This window comes from Callospermophilus lateralis, chromosome 14, assembly GCF_048772815.1.
Source record: "Callospermophilus lateralis isolate mCalLat2 chromosome 14, mCalLat2.hap1, whole genome shotgun sequence".
Taxonomy (NCBI): domain Eukaryota; kingdom Metazoa; phylum Chordata; class Mammalia; order Rodentia; family Sciuridae; genus Callospermophilus; species Callospermophilus lateralis.
Genome location: NC_135318.1, coordinates 37,229,610 through 37,252,281, shown reverse-complemented (window position 1 = coordinate 37,252,281; position 22,672 = coordinate 37,229,610). Strand labels below are relative to the sequence as shown.

The following is a 22,672-nucleotide window of genomic DNA, read 5'->3' as shown; positions in this document are numbered from 1 at the left end:
CCCCTGAGGCTGGTTTTGAACTTGTGATTCTGTTTCAACCTCCCAAGCCACTGGGATTACAGGCATGCTATGTTACAAATTTTAAAGTTAGAAGACAAATGATTTTTCAATTATTTCTTCAATAAAGGTAAACAGTCCTTTGGGACATGGCAGGTTACATCTAGGGGTACTAAGAGGAATTGACTCGAGTTTTCCAGGTATCAAAGAAGGGAATAGTATTTCATACAGGAGGGTTAGCATATATTGAGACTACAGATGTGAAGATCCCACATTTGGGGTTTACAGAGAGCATGAAGTTGTAATGAGAGAAAAGAGGTGAGAGCTTGGATTGTAAACTTTGTTTTTGCCCACACTTTGTGAATAGTGTGTCACAGACATGGCTCCAAACAGTAGCCAATGTCATTATTATCCTCTATAGAGGATAGGAAAGAGGCACAGAAGCAAATGCAAGTCTGTTCAAATCCTGGTAGTCAAGGGAGGAGAGGGATTCAAGAATGAGGGAGTAATTGATGCATTAATGAAAAATTAAGGCTTCCTTAGATAAGAGCTGAAAATCCCCACTGGATTTATCAGATCACTGGCAAGTTTAGCAATTTCAATTTTAAGTTAAAAGGTGTGTATGTTACATTAAAATGGTTAGGAAAGTACCCAAAAAAGGAAAGGATCAGGTAGTAGGTCCACATTAGGGAAGCAGAAATTTCATGGTATGAAGGGCAGTGGAGTCAAATCTGTATTTGGATGGCTCTGCCACTTCTGTGTGATGCTGAGTCAAATGGTAAATTGTCCAAGGAAGCCTCAAATTAGGACTTAAAAGATTTTTCATAAAATCTTTCATAAAGCCGTTGCAGGGTGGTTTTGAGGATTAAATGAGATTAATGTATGTGAAGTCCCTGGAACATGGTAGGTACTCTGTAAAATGAAATTAAGGTTGAGGGATGGTTGGTTTGTAAAAAATTTTCTAGATTGAGAAACCCAAAATGAATTTAGTTGAATTCTAGATTGAGGCCCAAAATGAGTCTATAGGAAGAGGGAAGGGATTGATCTGTGGTTTCACAACTGGTGGAACCTGCTGTCTGGTGCTCACTCCTCAAAGGAGAAGTGACGCCAGAATTTCGACTTGGATGAATACACACAGTGTATGCTCAAGCAAAGTATTCCTTTAGCGCTAAGTATGCCTCCCAAGTGATCTGGAGGGGGCTGCTGGAGACTGCGGAGTTACCTCCCGGTAACACTCCTTTGACGCAGATACTCACCCAGGACACTCTGGCGACTCCAGAGCCGGCTAGATTTTCTTATCACAAGCGCATGATGGTCTGGAGGGATTTCCTCTGCGTTGGCTTCGCTGGCTTCGCTGGCTTCGCTGGGCGCCTCGCTGTGAGTGCCTGCATCCCTTCCCCCACCACTGGAGACAAACCTGGCGGTGCTCTGCGCACGCTCCGGAGCCGCAGCCGCACGGCGCCTCCTAGCAACCGACGGCTAGGGAGAGGAATGGCCTCAATGGACCAAGCAGTTGTCACCGACGCCTCCAGCGCAGCGTTAGAAGACCTCGGGCGCGGAGAACCGATAGTGTTTGTCAAGCCCCCGGTACGGTGGTACTCCTCTGGCCGCCCCGCCACCGTACCCCTCTCTGGACCCCTGTCCTTTTCCCAGTCTCTCTACTCGCAGGCTCTTGCGCCCCTAGGCGCTCCCTCTCCGCGTGGTTCTCTTCCTGCCTTCACGCCTACATTGCAGTCCTTTCTTCCTGTCATTATTTGATCTTTACTTCATATTTCCTTTTCCCTTACTGCCTCTCTTATTCTCCCCTTTATCCTTTGTTTTCCACATTTCCCTCATTGTCCATTACTAATTGCTCTGGGAAAATGCATCAGTAGAGTGATTATATTTCTTCCCCTTTTCAGAGACTAGATTCCCTGCCCCGCCCGTCCCTGTAGTGGGGCTGGGGATTGAGAGAATGGAAAAATTTCCTTCCTTAGTTCATCACTTTTTCCCCTGTCTCTTTAGTACCTACAAAAATGTTTGAAATTGCCTTTGTTTAGTTTTTAAATAAATTTGAGTGAGGGGAGTTTTATCTTTTCCCTTTGACGTGAATTTAAAACAGTAGATGGGTGGAATAAGAAGTTCAGGCTTCATATTGTGTATGAAACTGTTTTTTGTTTGTTTTGCTTTTGTTTGTTTTTAGAGAAATGCACATATTTCATAGTAAAAACTAAAGCCCTGTGATATTCATAAGTAGAGTGGATTTCAGTTATAAGACAAAAAGAATTATGTCAGGTTCTTTTTACTGATTACATTATTTTTTTAAAAAAAATATTTTAATGTGGTGCTGAGGATTGAACCCAGTGCCTCACACATGCCAGGCGAGCACCGCTACCACTTGAGCCACATCCCCAGCCCCTGATTAAATTATTTTTAATTCATTCTTGCTTGAGATAACCCATATTTCATAGTAATAACAAATATATTATAAAATGAAATGAGCTGGATGTGGTGGCACATGCTTATAATCCCAAGTACTCAGAGGCTAAGGCAGAAGGATCAGGAGTTTAAGACCTGCCTGGGCAACTTAGCAAGACCCCCTATCAAAATAAAAAAAATTTTAAAAAGTGCTGGGGATATAGTAGAAAGCCCCAGAGTTCAATCCCCAGTACTGGGGGAGTGGGGAGTACAACTCAATATTTTAACTATTTTTACCTACTAGAAATAATACAAAAGAGTAAAACTAAACAATTGTGGGCAGTGAGGCTAAAACAAATGTGGAGTAATAGTCAATAAGAGCACTTAACTATGGAAGACACTTTTTTGAAAATTGAGGATACCAAAATAACCTGCTTCCTAGTTTGGCAGAGGAAGTGTTAAAACTGAAAGCTATCCAGGTGCAGTGGCACACACCTGTAATCCCAGCTTCTCAGGAGGCTGAGGCAGGATGATCAAGTTCAAAGCCAGCCTCAGTAACAGCAAAGTGCTAAGTAACTCAGTGAGACCTGTCTCTAAATAAAACACAAAATGGGCTGGGGATGTGGCTCAGTGGTTGAGTGCCCTGAGTTTAATCCCCAATACCCACCCTCTGAAAAATGAAAGCTATCATTTATTGAACATTGGTTGTAGGTGCAAGTCTTTATGTGTACTATACCATATTCTCATGCCATCTCAGCAGTATCTCAGTTTTATACTCAAGTGAGAAAGTGAGAAAGCAGTGCACACGAGGATTGAGTAACTTGCCCAGTGTACTTAGCTGTTACATGAGAGAGCCGCAGTTCAAGCCCCACCCTATTCCTCAAAAGAACATCAAATTTTGTTACAACTAATATCCTTCCAGCACCTCAGTGAGTTGAGAATATTTATTACTCTAATTTTATCAAAAGGAATTTAGATATTTAAAAGCATTCAAAATCATAAAAGAGCAATTTAAGGAAATGTCATGGGCAAAATTTATCATTCTCTAGCTTTTATTTTAATGACAGTTTGATGCAGGTATTAATTTCTTCAAGTAATGTTTTATAAATTTAATTTCAGGGGAATTACCTCTCAAATGAATAAGCATATTTTGTATTTGTTAATAGAAACCAAGCCAGAAGAGTTCCTCTTTTCAAAGAGAAAGCTGGTGGAGAATAGCATTAACAGTGTGTATATTTTTGGTCTTTCCTCTTCAAATTATTTTTGTTCCCATTAAAATTTTAATCATTCTTACCCTTTAAATCAGTAACACTTAATCGTAAAAAAAAAACAAAACCAAAAACAGTGATCATGTAGGTCTACATGGGTCTCATTTCATGCTTATAATTTTAATATTAGCATACAAATGAGAAATTCACTTTAAATTTTGAATGTAATGGAAACTTATGAAGTAAAACAACTCTAGGAATCCATGTGCTTTACAAAATATCTAAATAAAGTGAACTTTTGATCTTATGATCTTGGTGACACTGGACAAGAAAGAAAAAGCATCTATTCCAGAAAGGCGACTTGGCTTCAGATTTTCTCATAGATGGTACAGAACCTATGATAACACTTAACATGATCAGTGTATACAAAATGTTTAAGAACAAGATGGTAATATATGAAAGAAAAATGACCAGAAGATCACTTGTAATGAAGATCATTTGTAATGAAGCTCCATGGGTCAAAGCCTTCTTGGAATTGATCTAATTTTAATGGCTCAGCTCATTGGAAAAAGTGACTACAGAACAGCAGTTCCAATCTGGCCATTGAGCCACACTGTGGTTGTGATTTGAAGGTACCAAACCTCTTTTGGAACTAAGTAGACCATATTCTCTGCCAGTTCATCCTCAGGCTCATGTTATTATATGGTAGCTTCCCACCTGAGGCTAGTTAGAATCATAGTATATACCAAGCAAAAGTAGGATAGCTTTTAGTTGATCAGGAAGCTCTCTTGAGTAATCTCACTAGAGGCCTGAAATATATACTCAAAATTCAATTGGCAAATATAAGTATATGCCTGAAGTTACCTTTTTTAAAAAATTAAATTTTAACTATTACCCATTTGTGTTAATTCAGGATTTGTTTTGGAGAAGAAATAATCACGATTCTCTTGAAATACTGTTCTGTCAAGGGTGTTATATGTACTAGCACAGTGGCGCACGCCTCTAATCCCAATGGCTTGGGAGACTGAGACAGGAGGATTGTGAGTTCAAAGGCAGCCTCAGCAATGGCAAGGCACTAAGCAACTCAGTGAGACCCTGACTCTAAATAAAATACAAAATAGGCCTGAGGATGTGGCTCAGTGGTTGAGTGCCCCTGAGTTCAATCCCAATACCAAAAAAAAGAAAAAAAGAGTATTATATGTGATCAAATTTCATTAAATTTAAAAATAAAGTAGAATGCTACTTAGGAATGTCTCTTCTAGGAATGGTGCTTTGGGGAAAGTTAAAGGTTTACAGTGATCTTAAAACTGTTGTCAATTTTCCACAGAATACTCCTATACCTGGCACTTATCACTTGAAAACTTTTATTGAAGAATCCCTATTAAATCCAGTGGCAGCAACCTACAATTTTAAAAATGAAGGAAGAAAAAAGCCACCTCTTGTGCAAAGAAACAATCCAGTCTTAAATGATCTTCCACTGTACATGCCTCCTGACTTCCTGGACCTGTTAAAGAAGCAATCGGCCAGTTACTCCTTCAAAGACAAGCCCCGGCCCAGCCCCAGCACACTAGTTTACAAAGATAAGGTAAAGTTCTACTAGCAGATTGGGTTTTGTGGGAAAGCTACTAAAAGCTCCAGAGGAAGAGATTCTGTATTGTGTACCCCGCTCCACACACAAGGGAAAAATGGCAAACCTCTAGGTTGTCTCACTTCTTATAGTGAGACAGCCAGAACTGCCTGGCTTGCAAATGAATCCAGAAAGATTTTTCCTCACGAGGTATTCTAAACCTAAGGATAGAACTTTGGGGGGAAATTTTCCCCTCTGGGGTCACTCTTACCAGGGTTCCCCTCTGGGATCTTATCTATGTTTGAGCCATGTTCTGGCTTCTTCAAGCAGTTGATATGGTGAACCCTCTTCGTTTAAAGAGAAAACCCTGAATCTGGGTGAGTATTCCTATTAGAACTTGCATAGAACTGTCTACTGCAAGAAGATTTTAAAATATTTTCTTGGCTGAGGTGTAGCTCAGTGGTAGAACATGCATGAGGTCCTGGGTTCAATCCCGGCACCAATAAATAAATAAATAAATAAATAAATAAATGTTTTTCCTGTAGGAATGAGCCTGTGGTTACAGAAAGGTCAGATTCTACTCAGCTCCACCCGTTCATTCATAGCATTGATAATATAAGCACTGCTTTGCTTACAGCCTTGTAATATGACCTTGGGGGGAACAAGTTCCTGAATTAGAAATATTTAAGTAATAATATAAGACAAAATATACATCAAGTGCTGAGATGAATGGTGCTGCAGGAAATGCCAAGGGAAAGCTCAAGGTAGGCTGGACTGAAAGGCTGGAAAGCTCCCTGGATTAAGTAGGATTTAGCTGAACCTTGACCCTTCCATGCATATTCTCTTAGTTGCTTCTTCCATCTTCTGAAGTAGCTTGAACAGATGTCATCTCCTCTACTTGCAACAAAGGTGTGCAAATAGAGACTTAGTAACTTGTTCTAAGACACATAATTTGATAAATGAGAGGTAAGGACCACTCACTGAGGGCTTTTTAACCCAGATTCAGTCTTCTTTCCAATCTACCACCTGTCCCCCACCTTGAATGAGGGGCAAGGTTTTGACAGATGGAATCCCAAGGAGGCCCCTGCAGTGGGGAGCCTCACCTTGTTGAAGGCATCCAACTGGCAGCAGCAGGCCCTGTTCCAGGGACAGAGCTGTGACTTGGATTCTGGGCACTTGTCTCAGTTCTCTGTGCCCTAATGTCCATTGACTGGAAAGGAGACACTAATAGTATCAATCTTCACTTTATTAGAATATTATTATCATAATCTAAGTCAACGGCAGCAAATGTCTGACTTAAAAACAAGGAAGTGCGATTGCCAAGTGGACTAGAATTTTCAGCAGGATGAGCACATGTGTCCAACGTGTAGACCCTTCTTACCGCTGTATGAATTATAACTGTAAAACAGAACAGAATGATAAATATTCATTGGGTAAATCTTATTCTGTTTGCTCCAGTGGATAAACATAAACACTAAGTCATCTTTGGACTTTTATGACTTGTTATCAGGTAACCAAGCCACATGTGATCATGCTCTGAGTACTCCAAACACAAAGGCATCCTATTATTCTCTCTCCTGCCATTTCTCTCCTTTCTGTTCCATCTTTTCTTGCTCCTATGGGTCTCTAAGCATTGGCTCAAAGGCCCACCATGGAAAAGAGAAAACAGAGAAGTTTGTTATTAGGTAAAACTTATAAGACCAAATGAATTCAGCTTACCTAGAAGGATGAACAAACTTTCTGAAAACACTTCTCCTGTTTTTTTTTTCTCTTGTCTTTCTTCTCTACCTCTCACAAAAGATTAAGCTCCAAGAACTAGAAATATTCAATGTTTTTCCTAATTTTCTATTTCAAAGGTATTTGAGAATATATTCACAAAGGGAGTGATATTTATATATAACTTTGTATACCCACCTATAAAAGTAAAAAGTCTGGTGTTTTAATAGCAGAATTCAGGATAATTTGAATTTGGGGTAGATATTGTAGATATTAGTGTTGTTACCAAGATAGGACAACATTCTCACGTTCTATCCTTTTTAATAGAAATATTCACTTTATACATCCTCAAGGCTACATTTTATTCCTAAGAAAGTTTTTCCTGGCTCAGTGGTGCATGCCTGTAATCCCAGTTCTCTGAGAGACCGCCGAGGCAGGAAGATCACAAGTTCAGCCTGGGTCACTTAGCAAGACTTTGTTTTGTAAAAAGGGCTGGTAGAGTGCTTGCCTAGCATGCTCCAGGTCCCGAGTTCTTTCCTGCTTGCCCCATACACATGAAAAGAAAGGTGTTTTTTTTTTTCTTTTCACTATTTTTGTACCTTTGTTCTGAAGTATGTAACTCAACTAGACAATCTCTATCAAGTGTTTTTTTTTAATATTTATTTTTTAGGTGTAGTTGGACATAATACCTTTATTTATTTTTATTAAATATATATATTTTTAGTTGTAGTTGGACACAATATCTTTATTTATTTTTATGTGGTGCTGAGGATCGAACCCAGTGCCTCACAAGTGCGACGCGGGTGCTCTACCACTGAGCTACAGCCCCAGCCCCTCAAGGAGTCTTATTAAGTGTGAGTGTGTGAGCGCGCGTACGTGTGTATGTGTATGTGTGTGAGTGTGTTTGTGTATGCATGCATATGCTCATCTATATCTGGCCCTTTCCAAAGAGGATTTAGGTGGTCTCACAATATTTACAATAGCTTCTTTTTTTTATGTTAGAGAAATAATATGTTTTCATTGTAGAGAATATACACAGTTTGTGGCTTCCTTTTTCTTGATGTCACAATTATCCACTGGCCTCAGAGTTACCTAATCCCTTTGCTTTTTGATGATTTTAGCTCCCTTACCTCATGGCCACACCTTTCCCTACTCCTGTCATGATTTCAATACACAAGTGGATGACCTTCCAACAACCTGGTTTCTTGACCTCTCCTCCACCTCTGCCGCTTACTTCTTCTTATTATTTTTTTTTCCTTTTTGGGTACTGGGGATTGAATTCAGGGACACTCAACCACTGAGCCACATCTCCAGCCCGATTTTGTATTTTATTTAGAGACAGGGTCTCACTGAGTTGCTTAGCGCCTTGCTATCGCTGAGGCTGGCTTTGAATTAGCGGTCCTCCTGCCTCAGCCTCCCACACCACTGGGATTACAGGCTTGCACTACCGTGCCCAGCTACTTCTTAGATTTTTTTTTTTTATTTAATTAGTTGTTGATGGACCTTTATTTATTTATATGTGGTGCCTTTATTTATATGTGAGAATCGAACCCAGTGCCTCCTACATGTTAAGCAAGCACTCTACCACTGAGCCACAATCCAAGCCCCTTAGATTTTTTGTAAGAGCTGTAATTTCACTCCTCCATAATTTCAGTGACATGAAGGCAGTTCTCTGGTGTTAACCTAGTATACTAACCCCAACAATTTCTTCATCCCCCTATATATAGCCCATTGATTTTCCTATCTTTTCATTTCCCCGAAACCCCTGATGTTCTCTCTTCCTGACAAAGCTTGAATTTCCTAATTAATCATCATAGTTGCTTCCCTTTAATTGACAGTGCACTGTAGTTCCCTTGGCCCTGACTATTCCTCTCTCCCTCATTTGGCAAAGCCGCACCCTGGTTAAATTTCATTGCACACATTACACCTGAATTTCTGTGGCTAAATGCCTAGTTTCATCTTAAACCCTTTACCTCCATTAGGCACTGAAAGGACTTCCTTAGTTTGTTAACTCTCCCACTCTCCTGGGTGGCCTGTGTCTTTTCAAACCTCTAACATCTCCTTGATCTTGACTTTTTGGCTTTTGCTTCTTTGCTATTTCCCCCCAAAAACTGTTGACCTGGGAGTTTTTGGGGGGAAAACTTTCAGACCTCTTCTCCATCTGCATTGTCCCCTGATTGGACAAGATGCTGATCTTGTCCAATGTTAAGGCTATGAACACCATCTATTTTGGTGATTACCAAATACTTATCTCCTGTCTAGACTTCTCCTTTGAAGTCCCTCTGCCTTTTCAACATCTCTACTTGCAAGTCTAATCCAGGGTTTTTCAGCCTCAGCACTATTGATATTTTGATAGGATAAATCTTCATGTGGGGGAGCTGTTCTGTGCTTTGTAGGATATGTAACAGTATTCCTGGCCTCTACTCACTAGATACCAGTCTCCCTTCCCAATTGTAATACCCCAAAATATTACGAGACATTGCCAAATGTCCACCGATGTGAAAATGCTCCTAGGTGACAACACTGAGTTAAGGCAGTATTGTGGTGGATGTGATCTCTAAGGGGTTTTTCTCAGGGTTGACAGGCCTATGGTGAATGGGATTTCTTTCTCAGCAAATTCAACTATTGGTGTATAAAAATGCTACTTTTTTTTTGGTATGTTGATTTTGTATCCTGCATCTTGATTGAACTTATTTTCCAATTCTAACAATTATTTAGTAGAGTCTTTAAATTTTTTCCATATATAAGTCAAATCATGTTGTCTGCATGTGAGTATCTCTGACTGGATGTCACTTATCGTTCTTGAAATTTTATTTTTCAAGAACATTCCCCAAGGCCTGGAACTTGTAATCTTCCTGCTTTAGCCTCCTGAGTCACTGGGATTTCAGGTGTGTGCCACCACACCCAGCAAGCTAATGATAAAATTAACAACATTATGATTGCTATAATGAGGCATGCTACTTTTTTGAGAAGTCCTATGTGTCTGTTTCTCAGACCTTAAAACATCTGAGCAGTGAGTCACTGATGTTTCCGCATGGATGAAGAAAGCCCAAGAGACTTCTCCAAGAAAAGAGAATGAAATTTCTACCACTAGCACTTGGAAATGCTGCACCTGCTGGCTCTTTGGCTCTGTTCACCTTATAATGATTCTGATGGTGGCTTCTCAAGTCTGAGTTCCCTAAACAGGGTCACAATGATTTCTGGTTTCTAGTCCTGTGTGTAAGTAGCTTAGATGTTGCAGTCCCACCCTAACAGCAAGTTTAAAACTAAACAAACTGAAAAATCAACTCCTGTTAGATGAGTAAGAGAAGTGAGATCACAGGGCTAACTGCCACCCCCAGAGCTGGAGAGACGACAGGTCACAGAGAATCACAACTTGCCAGAGCAGAAGCCCACAGATTCCAACCTCCTCAGGTTCTGTGGCCCAGGCAGGAAGCCCTGGCCTGTAACTGATGAACTGCTGGAGGCTTGGTGTGGGCAAGCCTGAGAGTTAAAAGCACCAGGAGGACTCATCAGGCCATAGGGTTTCCCATGCTTAACGCCAGGAGCTCAACCAGGTTCTCACAGTACATGTAAAAGTAAAAAAAAAAAAAAAAAAAAAAAAAAATTCACATTCCTGCCTGGGTGATGGGAAAAGAAACTGTTTGAAACCCATCAAAAGACTCTGTTCTCAACAAGGTGTGCCTTAGGAGAAACTATCAAACAGAGCCTGGATTGCTAGGGTTTTCTCAGAGACTGACCAGTGGGGAAGGGAAATGCCCAGCTCCAGCCAGCTCTGGTCAGCCTATCCCACCTAAGAGGACAGTCACTGAGAAGAGCTTGCAAAAGCCATCCAGAGAGAGGCACAGGTTCACTAAAAGACTGGATGGGCCTAATCCCCATCCCACCTCTGACCACCGCATTGCTAATTGTCTATTTATAGCAGCTCTTTTCACCCAGTACTTCTTGCCTAGCTATCAAAAAAAAAAAAAAAAAAAAAAAAAAATGACATGGCACACTGAGAGGCAAAAAACAGTTTGAAGAGACAGAGCAAGCATCGCAATCAGGCATGGCAAGGCTGTTGGAATTATCAGAGTAGTGATTTGAAGCAACTATACTGACTATGCTAAGGACTCTAGCAATAAAGTAGACAACAGGGAACAACAGATGGGAAGGAACTGGGGGTGTCGCTTGCTCAGTGGAGTGCCTGCCCAGCATGGATAAGGCCCTGGGTTCCATCTCCAGTACTGCAAATAATAATAATAATAATAATAATAATAATAAAAGAAGAAGCAAAAAGAGAAGATGGGCAATGTAGGCAGAGAGATGGAAATACTAAGAAAGAATCAAAAAGAAATGCTAGAGATCAACAACACTGCAACAGAAATGAAGGATGTATTTGAGAGTCTTAAAGTACACTAGACATGACTGAGGAGAGAATCTGTGTGCTGAGATAGTTCAGTCTCAGCCTCCACAACAGAAAAATAAAGAGGACGAAGACTGAAAAAAACATAATATTCAATAACTGTGGGACAACTACACAGTGTTTTTATATGTATAAATACAAAAGCAGGGGAGAAAGGAAGAGAAATATTTGAAAAAATATTGACTGAGAATTTCCCAAATTAAATGTCAGATGCCAAACCACAGATCTGGGAAGCTCAGTGAACACCAAGCAGGATAAAGGCCAGAACAAAACACAGCCATAATTAAATATATCACTTTCAAACCCCAGAAAGCTAGAGACAAAGAAAGAATTCTGAGTGGGTGAAGAGATACCTGTAGAGGGACCGAGATAAGCATTGACTCCAATTTCTCTTCCAAAATCTCACAAACAGAAAGAGCCTAAAATGAAGTACTTAAAGTATTGAAAGGAAAATCACACCAGCTTAGAAATCTGTACCCTGTGAAACTCTTTCAAAAGTGAAGCAGAAGCTGGGTGTGGTGTTGCACACCTGTAATCCCAGCAGCTGGGGAGGCTGAGGCAGGAGGATTGCTAGTTCAAAGTCAGTCTCAGCAAATGGTGCTAAGCAACTCAGTGAGACCCTGTCTCTAAAGAAAATACAAAACAGGGCTGGGGATGTGGCTCAGTGGTTGAGTGCCCCTGAGTTCAATCCCCAGTACTCTGCCCCTCCAAAAAAAGTGAAGCAGAAATAGAGACTTTCTTGGACAAACAAAAGTTGAAGAAATTTGTTACCAGTAGATCAGCTTTGCAAGAAATCTTCAAAGAACTTAGTTAAAGAAAAAGAAGGTAATACAGGTCAAAAAAGAAAAGCCTTTGAAGAAGGAATAAGTGAAGGTAAAAAATTAAACTTTCATTTTTTTTTTTTTTTTAATTTTATTTTGAAGTGCTGGGATTGGACCCAGAGGCACCCTAACTCTGGAGCTATACCCCTGAGCCCTTTTAATTTTTTCTTTTGAAACAGAGTCTAAGTTGCCCAAGCTGACCTTAAGACCTGCATAAGGTCTTTGGTTTGATCCTCAGTACCTGTCCCCACCCCCACCACCAAACTCCCCCAAAAAAAGAAAGGAGGAAAAGAAAAAGAGAAAGAAAGCAGGACAAGCTATATTGATTTAAGAGAGCAAGGAAACATATCAGAGATAGAGGGCATTATATAAATAAAGGGTTCAATACTCCCAAGAAGATATAAAAATATGTTAGGCAATATGTGTGTGCCTAGCAACAGACCATTAAAACATGTGAGGCAAAGCAGATGGGATTACAAAGATAAACAGATGAATCCTTATTATAGTTGGAGACTTACACAACCCTATATCAAAAGCACAGAAAATCAACAAGGATATAGTTACTCAATAACACCATCAATCAACTGCTATAATTGATGTCTATAGACTACTTCATCTAGGAACAGCAGAAAAAAAATCTTCTCAGGCTCACATGGAATATTCACTATAAAATAGACCATATTGGGGCTGGGTTGTGGCTCAGTGGTAGAGCGCTTGCCTAGCATGCATGAGGCACTGGGTTCAATCCCCAACACCACATAAAAAAACCTAAATAAACAAAATAAAGGTACTGTGTCCTTCTACAACAAACATAATAAGAATCTAAAAAAAGATAGACCATATTCTGGACCATTAAACACTCCTTAAGAAAAAAACCTAAATAAACAAAATAAAGGTACTGTGTCCTTCTACAACAAACATAATAAGAATCTAAAAAAAGATAGACCATATTCTGGACCATTAAACACTCCTTAAGAAATTTAAGAAAAATCATAAAAAGTGGGCTCTCATGCCACAGTGTCATTAAATTAAAAATCAATAATAGAAAGATAATTGAAAATCCCCAAATATGCAGATACCAAGCAACATGCTTCTAAATAACACATGGATCAATTACACGATACTTTGAACTAAATAAAAATGAGAACACATTTCAACAAAATATGTGGGATATTGTGAAGTCAGAGCATAGAGGGAAACTGGTAATGTTGAATGCTTATATTAGAAAAGAAGACTGACAATCAAGCACCTAAGTTTCCTCCTTAGGAAAATAGAAAAAGAAGAATTAAGTAAATCCAAAGTAAGCAGAAGAAATAAAAATTAGAGCATAAGTTAATGAAATTAAAAAGGGCAGTAGAGGGGCTGGGGATGTGGCTCAAGCAGTAGCACACTCGCCTGGCATGCGTGCAGCCCGGGTTCGATCCTCAGCACCACATACAAAGATGTTGTGTCTGCCGAAAACTAAAAAATAAATATTAAAAATTCTCTCTCTTTCTCTCTCTCTCTCTCTTTATTAAAAAAAGAGGCTGATGATTAATGTTTTAAAAAAATGGCAGTAGAGAAAATCAATTAAATAAATGTTTTCTTGAATAGATTGATAAAATTGACCTAGATTAGCTAAGGAAAAAAAGAGGATACAAATGACTAATATTAGAACAGAGGGGATATCACTAAATCTCATACACACTAAAAGGATGATAATGGAATGTTATGAACAATACTGTGACCACAAATTTAATAACCTAAATGGACCAATGAATTCCTTGAAAGACACAGTCTGCCAAAACTCATACAAGAAGAAATAGACATTCTGAATAGGTCTATAGCTATTAAATAAGTTGAAATAATAGCAGCCTTCCCAAACAGAAAATGTCAGGCCCACATGGGTTTATAGATGAATTCTACCAATCATTTAAGGAAGATATCATATTAGTTCTTTATAATTCCTTCCAGAAGATAGAAATAGAGCACAACTTGTCTAACTCAGTCTATGAGACTTGCATCACCCTTATACCAAAAACAGATAAAAACATCACGAGAAAAGAAAATTACAAACCACTCCCATGTCTTTCATGAACATAGTTACAAAAATCCTCAACAAAATACAAAAGTAACTACATATCACAACCAGGTGGAATTTATTCCAAGTATGAAAAGCTGGTTCAATATTCAAAAATAAAGAAATCTAATCTATCTGATCAATTACTAAAGAAGAAAAGTCACGCAAACGTATCAGTAGATGTGGAAAAAGCATTTGTCAAAATCAACAACACCCATTCATGATAAAAAAATTCTTAGTAAACTAGGAATATAAGGGAACTTCCTCAACCTCATAAAGAATATCTATTTTTAAAAAACCCTACAGCTAATATCATAGGTAACAATAAGAGTAGGAAACTAGAGGGTTTCCTACTGAGATGAGGGACAAGGCAAGGATATCCCTCTAATGCAATATGTCAAGAAAATGAAGGAATAAAAATATAAAATAAAATAAAAATATTGTCCCTATTCATAAATGACATGATTGACAATGTAAATAATCCAAAATAATACACCCCCCCCAAAAAAAAAAACAACTACAAAAGTCAATTATTCACCTATATACCAGCAATGAACAAGTGGAATTTGAAGTTTAAAACAGAATACCATTAAAAAAAATCCCTCAGGAGCCAGGAGTGGTGGTAATTTTCTATAATACCAGCTGTTTAGGAGGCTGAGGCAGGAGGATCACTAATTCAAGTTCATCCAGTGGAACAAGCAAGACCCTGTCTCAAAATATTCTGGAGATGTAGCTCAGCAGTAGAGTGTTTGCCTAGCATGCACCAAGCCCTGGGGTCCCTGCATTCAATCCCCAGAATGTTGGGGGGGGAGGGCAAGTGGAGTAAGTACTGTCAGCCTTTTTCATCTTATTCCATTTTTGTGACATTGATGCTGTTGGTACAACATATCTGAATATATAGTCACACTGATATTATCCTGCCACATTTTATGATCTTCAACAATTAAAAGATCTTCAAGTGTCTAATCAGTATGAATTGAAACATAAATTAGCTAGAATCAGATATTTTGGGGGGCACATTGTCTAGATTCAATGAGCTTCACATTATACATTATAAAATGAAGAACTGAGAAGCATACGTGTGAATTAGAAAATCGTGTGTGTGTGTGCACGTGTGTGTTCCATTAGACTCATGAACAATGGAACCACTCAAAGTGTGTAACGAATTGAGAAATGCAGAGAGTCAGTCTCTTAAATCAATCCTTTTAGTTCTGTTCAACTGCAAAGGGTAGACAAGGCCAAATAGAGCAGGACAAATAAGGACCCTACAGGTGACCAATATTCTTTTCCAGACTGAGTCTTTCCTTAAGCACCTTGCTTTTTTTTTTTTTTTTGGTACTGGGGATTCAACTCAAGAGTATTCAACCACTGAGCCATACCCGCAGCCCTATTTTATATTTTATTTAGAGACATGGATCTCATTGAGTTGCTTAGCACCTTGCCATTGTTGAGACTGGCTTTGAACTTGCGATCCTCCTGCCTCAGCCTTCCAAGTTGCTGGGATTACAGGTGTGCAGCACCATGCCCTGCAAGCACCTTGCTTTTTTTGTTCTTTTTAATTTATTTATTTATTTGTTCTAATTTGTTATACATGGCAGCCAAATGCATTATAATTCATGGTACACAAATGGAGCACGATTTTTCATTTCTCTGGTTGTATACAAAGTAGAGTCACACCATCATGTCTTCATACTTGTACCTAGGGTAATGATGTCTGTCTGTCCGTCTCATTCCACCATCTTTCCTACCCCATTCCCCCTCCCCTTTGCCCTATCCAAAGTTCCTCCATTCCTCCCATGCTCCCCCCACCCAACCTCCATTATGGATCAGCATCCACTTATCAGAGAAAACATTCAGCCTTTGGTTTTGGGGGATTGACTTACTTAGCATGATATTCTTCAAATACAAGCAACAATAAGTATTGACGAGGATGTGGGGAAAAAGGCACACTCTTAAATTGCTGCAAATTGGTGCAGCCAATCTGGAAAGCAGTATGGAGATTCTTTAGAAAACTTGGAATGGAACCACCATTTCAACCAGCTATCCCATTCCTCATTTTATACCCAAGGAACTTAAAAACAGCATACTACAGTGATGCCGCCACATCAATGTTTATAGCAGCTCAATTCACAATAGCTAAACTGTGGAGCCAACCTAGATGCCCTTCAATAGATGAATGGAGCACCTTGCTTTTTAAGGGTCCTTCCCTTTCAATTCTCTTTCTTCTTTCTCCGTGTGTGTGTGTGTGTGTGTGTGTGTGTAGAGAGAGAGAGAGAGAGAGAGAGAGATGTAAACACAGTTTAAGGTAAATAGAAAACATGCATGAACCATATCCAAAATCAAGAAATAGGACATTGTTGGCCCCCAAGAAAGCCTTTTGCTTAAAATTTGTTTCTCTGCTTCTGTAGTATGATGCAATCCCTTTGTTTCCTCTGTATTTATTATGTCAAGTGGGCAATTAGTAAAGCACAGGTGCGTCGGGACAGCATGTGTATTTCATCATAAATTTATATATACTGTTATCACTGTATCACAAAAAGCTGTCTCTGCAATCAAAATTGTGTGCTATCATGGGAAAGACAGCTGCAGGGTGAAATATAATAGCTGAACTTCCAGGTGACATCTAGGCCAGGATGAGGATGCTTCATTTTCAACAAAGGCAGCATCATTTCTCAAAATTCTATATAAAAAATTCCAGGAGGTGGAGGGAGATGGTTCTCCTCAGCCTCCCGAGGAGTTTCTGATCCAGCTCCTGCTGGCAGAGTCTGGAGTTTCTGCCCTTGTTTCTCCCTGTTCCTCATTCTCCTTCCTCTCTGCCTTCCCCCCTTCAAATATCCACTTCTCCCTCATGAACTCCCTTGCTCCTCATCGTCTGGGCATCCACAGATAAAGGGACAATGGAGCCACCTAGATAGTCTGCAGCTATTTTGACATAGAGCAGAAAGACAGTTTCACATGGAAGGCTCTTCTTGAAATCCCTCCTGGCTCGGCTTGAGCCAGGGAACCCCCTCAAATCTCCTCTTCTTTGCTGTCTTTAGATCACCCCGTTGGGTTTACTCTCCGCCCCCATTCCTGCCCTGGTTGTCAATCTATTTCAGCATTGACTACAGTGTTAGAATCATTCCTGAAGGTGCCTCTCACCCCTGCTGCCAGGGGCCATGTCTCTCTCACCACTGTATTTCCCACCCCAGCCCTATAATAAATGGTCCAAGTGATTTTTTGACTCTAGCAATTCAAAATGTGATTAATGAGGCAGCATTTTCCCATGCAACATCTCAGGCAGATTGTCTATAAAATTCACCATGGAAAATGAATACATAATGAATGTTTGGGAGCTCAACCTTTGGAGAGGTATACCTTTCCTACTATTAAAGCAGAGAATAAATGATGAAATGTTGAGTGGTCATAAAATAAAGGATTATTGAATAAGAGATAATCAAGTGAGTTTACAACCTCTATTAATCTATTATTGTGTCCTTGTTCCTTCCATGTAGTCACTCCATCTTTACCCAGGGCAATACGAGATTCTTCCTACACCAGTTCCCAAGTACGCTTCCAGGTAATCAATGAAGTTGCTTTTAATCATTTCATTCATGCCTATTTACATACATATTTACATACCAATACTTATGATTTAAACTTTATTTATGCACCTCATATTCAGATTAGCATTTTTAAATATTAAATGATACATAGGGAATAAGTTAACAAAGACCTTCACTTTAGAAATAAATTTAGGGTTGGGGATGTGGCTCAAGCGGTAGCGTGCTTGCCTGGCATGCGTGCGGCCCGGGTTCGATTCTCAGCACCACATACAAACAAAGATGTTGTGTCCTCCAAAAACTAAAAAATAAATATTAAAAAAAAATTTCTCTCTCTCTCTCTTTAAAAAAAAGAAAGAAAGAAAGAAATTTAGAAGCTAGTGAGTTGGAGCACACCTGTAATTTCCAGCAACTTGGGAGGCTGAAGCAGGAGAATCACAAGTTTGAGGCCAACCACAGCAACTTAGTGAGACCCTGTCTCAAAACAAAAACAACAACAAAAAGATTGAGCATGTGGCTTAGTGGTTGAGCACCCTGGGTCTAATACCCAGTACCAAAAAAAGAAAATAGATTTAGAAAACCATTTTTTTCTTCTTTTTTTAAATACAGGAGCTTTGTATTTCGTTCTACAGTTCAAAGATTCCCAACAATCTACTTTACTCCTGTAAGTATAATGCAGACAATTAATACATGATGAATTTGATGTTTAAATATACAGTGATTCCTTTTAATATATTAACATTTTGCTCATTGTCATAAGACATGAATGATTAATACAATTAATTTAAGCTATACTTTAAGTACATTTGAAGATACACTGGGAATTTCAATGTAAATAACCCACTCATGACAAATTACAGAAGAAAATGTCCAGTCCCTTAACTTTCTGAAGTTCAAGATACATACTGTACAACATGGTGACTACTGTTACTAAAATATATTTACTGTTGAAAATCCTCCATAAAGTAGGCTTTATGGTATGTGAGATAATGCATATGTTAATTAACTTTATTTAGCCACTCCAGAATATATACATAATACACAGATTATAATTTTTATTTCTCAATTTAAACAATGTGCTCCTTGTGTAGCATCAGTGCCTCAGTAGCCATCAGACTGAAAAAACAAACAAACAAAAAAGGATCAAACATGATTTCTTAATTTTGTTTATCTATTTTTGTGGTGGTGGGATTGAACCCAGGGCCTTGCACATGCTAGGTAAGTGTTCTACCACTGAGCTATATATCCTCAGACCCTTAAAATAGTTTTACTATCACCAACACAATACCAGTTCATGGTTAAACGTCAGTTGGTACCATAGATATCACACACGGCAGTCCTCCGCTCTGCCTCCCACCACCCATTCCATCTTTTGAGGGCAGCCACCTTCAACTCTTAGCCATTACTCCTGGTATTTTCATCCATACTTTCAAATGACAATGTTATACAACTACTACTTTATTCTCTTGAATTTGAGACTTTATTTCTTAATTTTCTGCCTGGAATATAAGCCAACTGCTCTCAAATCTTTCCCACAGATATCACAATTTTTATATCTGATACATTTTAATTTTACTTCCTGTGGACCCACATAGTATATTAAATTGAATTTCTTGAACTTTTTATTTTCTTGGAATTCATGGCTTTATTTACTTGGTCTAGAGATGTAGCTCAGTGGTATAGTACTTGCCTAACATGCAAGAGGCCCTGGATTCAATTCCAAGAACTGTGTACACACACACACACACACACACACACACACTTTACTTTGGTTTGCTTAGTTTGGGAATATTCTGTCATCATCCTGCAATCTGAGCTGGTTGCTTTTAAAATGTACTGGGGATTGTACCAAGGGGTAATTACCAACTGAAATACATCCCCAGTCCTTTATATTTTGTATTTTTAACATGCGGTCTCACTGAATTGCTAAGGCTGCCCTTGAACTTGTGATGCTTCCTTCTCAGTCTCCCCAGCTGCTGGGTTACAGGCCTGCTCCACTATGCCCCATGGAACCGAATGCGTTCTAGTTTGATGCACAGCGCCCTTGGGACCTGCCCTTCCTATTCTCTTGGAAAGTTCTTGGTATAGGCCACCATTTTTTTTTTTTAAAATATTTATTTATTTATTTTTAGTTTTTGGCAGACACAACATCTTTCTTTGTATGTGGTGCTGAGGATCAAACCCGGGCCGCACGCATGCCAGGCAAGCGCGCTACCGCTTGAGCCACATCCCCAGCTAGGCCACCATTTTGGTAGGACATGTTCTCCAGTGGTTCCTCCTTCAGACTTGGTTTTGGCTGCTTCTTTGATGTAGGGGTTCCTTGGGGGGAAAATAAAAGCAGGGACCTAGGTCAGAAGCATAGAGCAGACCCTCCAGGGATCTACACAAAAGGAGGTTTTGGGGACATGTGATAAGGCAACTAGCTTCAACTCCCCCAGGGTCTGCAGGATCATTATGAGGATCAGCAGTGTCTTTATAAAGAAGCAGCCCAGCCTCATCTCTGGCGTAGAATAGGAGCTCAGCCCATGGTGGCTGCTAATGTTGTTTTTATATTAAAATTTCTGTCAGAAGCTCAGAGGATGAGGGCAGCCTTGGTCAAGAAGGCCCCCCAGATATCAGCTCCTCTGCTTTCTTTAGGTCTTGACTCAAATCATCTTCCCTGGGAGGTCTTCCCCAGTCACCTATTCAGGATTCCCACCACCCCTTCCTAGGTTTCTTGTTTCCCCAAAGCATTCTTCACTGTCTGACACACTGCCTTTTAAAATTAACCTATCCTGTTTGTATGTGTCTTCTGGACAAGGATAGCAAGCTTCACAAAGGCAGGGATTTCTATCAGCTCTTGCCCCGTATTCCTACTCCCAGAAAGTGACTGCCTCTGTGTTTTGTTGACTTGAGTAATTAAAAAATCATCAGAGTTGTTCAGTTCATCATTGTATTAACAATAGAGAGGAAGAATATCTAGTCTCTTTTCTTTGAAAATATGAAATAACCTTTCTGTTTTAAAATATTTCCAAGCTGGGTGAGGTGGCACCCGCCTGTAATCCCAGCAGCTTGGGAAGCTGAGGCAGGAGGATGGCAAGTTCAAAGCCAGTCTCAGCAACTTAGTGAGGCTCTAAACAACTCAGCAAGACCCTGTCTCTAATAATATATAAAAAAGGGGATAGGGATGTGGCTCAGTGATTAAGTGTCCCTGGTCCTTCCCCCAAAATACATTTCCAAATGCATGTACATGAGTTATGATAAAAATGAGATTTTTTAGATAAGGAATTAATCAATAGGATATCAAAAAATGAACAGGATATAAGCAATCTGAAAGTGAAAAATAAAACATTATTTTAGGGTAGTTTGATGGACTATAGTTAAATTACAAACTTGGAATCCAAAAAGACCAGAAAGTAAACATTTGACAAAGAAATTGAGGTAACTGAACAGAGCTCAGAAACAAACCCTAGAATATTCAAGATTTTTATGCTTGGTTGATATGACAAGTCAGTAGAAAAAGGGAAAAATGTTTTATGCTAAAAAACTGATTAAGCTCAGTGGTAAAGCTCTTGCCTAGCACATTTGAGGCACTAGGTTTGATCATCAGCACCACATTAAAAAAAATAAATAAATAAAATAAAGATATGTGTCCATCTACAACTAAAAAAATATTTTGAAAAACTGATTAAGTAGAAAAAAATAAGTTATACTCTTCATACCATATATTAAGATAAGCTTCATACTGATTAAAGAATCAGATACTTTTGAAAATCATAAACCAGGAGAAAATATGTGAATATATATCTAAGGGTAAGTCAGACTTTCTGAGATAGTAGCAATGAAAGAAATTTCAAAGGAAAGGAAATATCACATTTAACTTCAGAACATTTAAAATTTCTTCTATATCAGGAAACAAACTGTAAGCAAAGTAAATAGGCGGATGCAAATTAGGAAATGTATTTTCACTTGGCAGATAGCAGGTGGAGTGACTCAGTGGTACAGCGTAGGCCCAAGCATCACAAAAAAACAAAACAGGAAAAAAAAAAAAGGTAGATAAAGGGTGAATGGCTTTATCTATAAAACTCCCTTAACAATCTATAGGAAAAACATCAACGTCCAGGAGTAGAGAATTCATATTAAGAAATTCAGATATCCAATAAAGGTGGGGAAAAAACCTTTTGATTTCAATATTTCCATGTGAAAAACTAAAAAGCTTAGTGGAAACTATACAGGTGGTATGGTAGGCTAGGTAATGGCCCCCAAATATGTACCCATGGCCTAATTCCTAGATCCTATGAGTGTTACCTCAGATGGCAAAGATTTTGCAGATGTCATTCAGTTAAAGATTCTGAGAGGGGAGATTATCCTGGATTACCTGGGTGGGGTCTGAATGCAATCACAAGCGTCTTTTTAAGAGAGACGGGGAGATGTCACACACTCGCGTGCACAGCAGGCAGTACAAATATAGAATCAGAGATTGCCATGGTGTAGCTACAAGCCAAGAAATGTTGGCAGCCACAGAAGCTGGAAGAGGCATGAGATAGAGTCTTCCAGAGTCTCCTGAGTGAGCCTGGCCCTGCTGATGTCTCAACTTTAGCCTAGTGAAACTGACTTCAGACATCATCCTCCAGAACTATGACAGGTTTTGAGACTGTGGTTTTAAGCCATCAAATGGATAGTCATTAGTTACAACAGCCATAAGAAATAAATACAGGTGGGGATTATCGGCAGGTGAGTTTCAGGGGAATGGATGGGATGACCATCTGGCTTTTCCTTTGATGGTCCATGGACGTCTGTACCTGTAGGTCTCTAGGACACTTCAGTTGCTTCAGAAGGACTCGTGGGTCTCCCCTGGGGTGTAAGCCAGTCAACAGTGATCTGGGTGCTGAGTGGGGGAAGGAGCCTGGGAGCTCACCAATCATGTGCAGAAGTTTGCTGTGTTGCAAGGACCCTGTACTCACAGTGCCGGTGTCTCCGA

At 39.4% G+C, this 22,672-nt stretch overlaps 1 protein-coding gene across 1 annotated transcript in view; it reads left to right on the top strand.

Annotated features, from left to right (window-relative positions):
- Positions 1–1,308: 1,308 nt before the first annotated feature.
- Positions 1,309–22,672, top strand: part of Stpg4 (sperm-tail PG-rich repeat containing 4) — a 41,351-nt gene continuing 19,987 nt past the window's right edge. Inside the window, 5 exon segments of the mRNA XM_076832738.2 lie at positions 1,309–1,584; positions 3,561–3,620; positions 4,930–5,187; positions 17,665–17,729; positions 18,322–18,376. Of these exon segments, the coding sequence (XP_076688853.2) occupies positions 1,309–1,584; positions 3,561–3,620; positions 4,930–5,187; positions 17,665–17,729; positions 18,322–18,376 (714 nt within the window).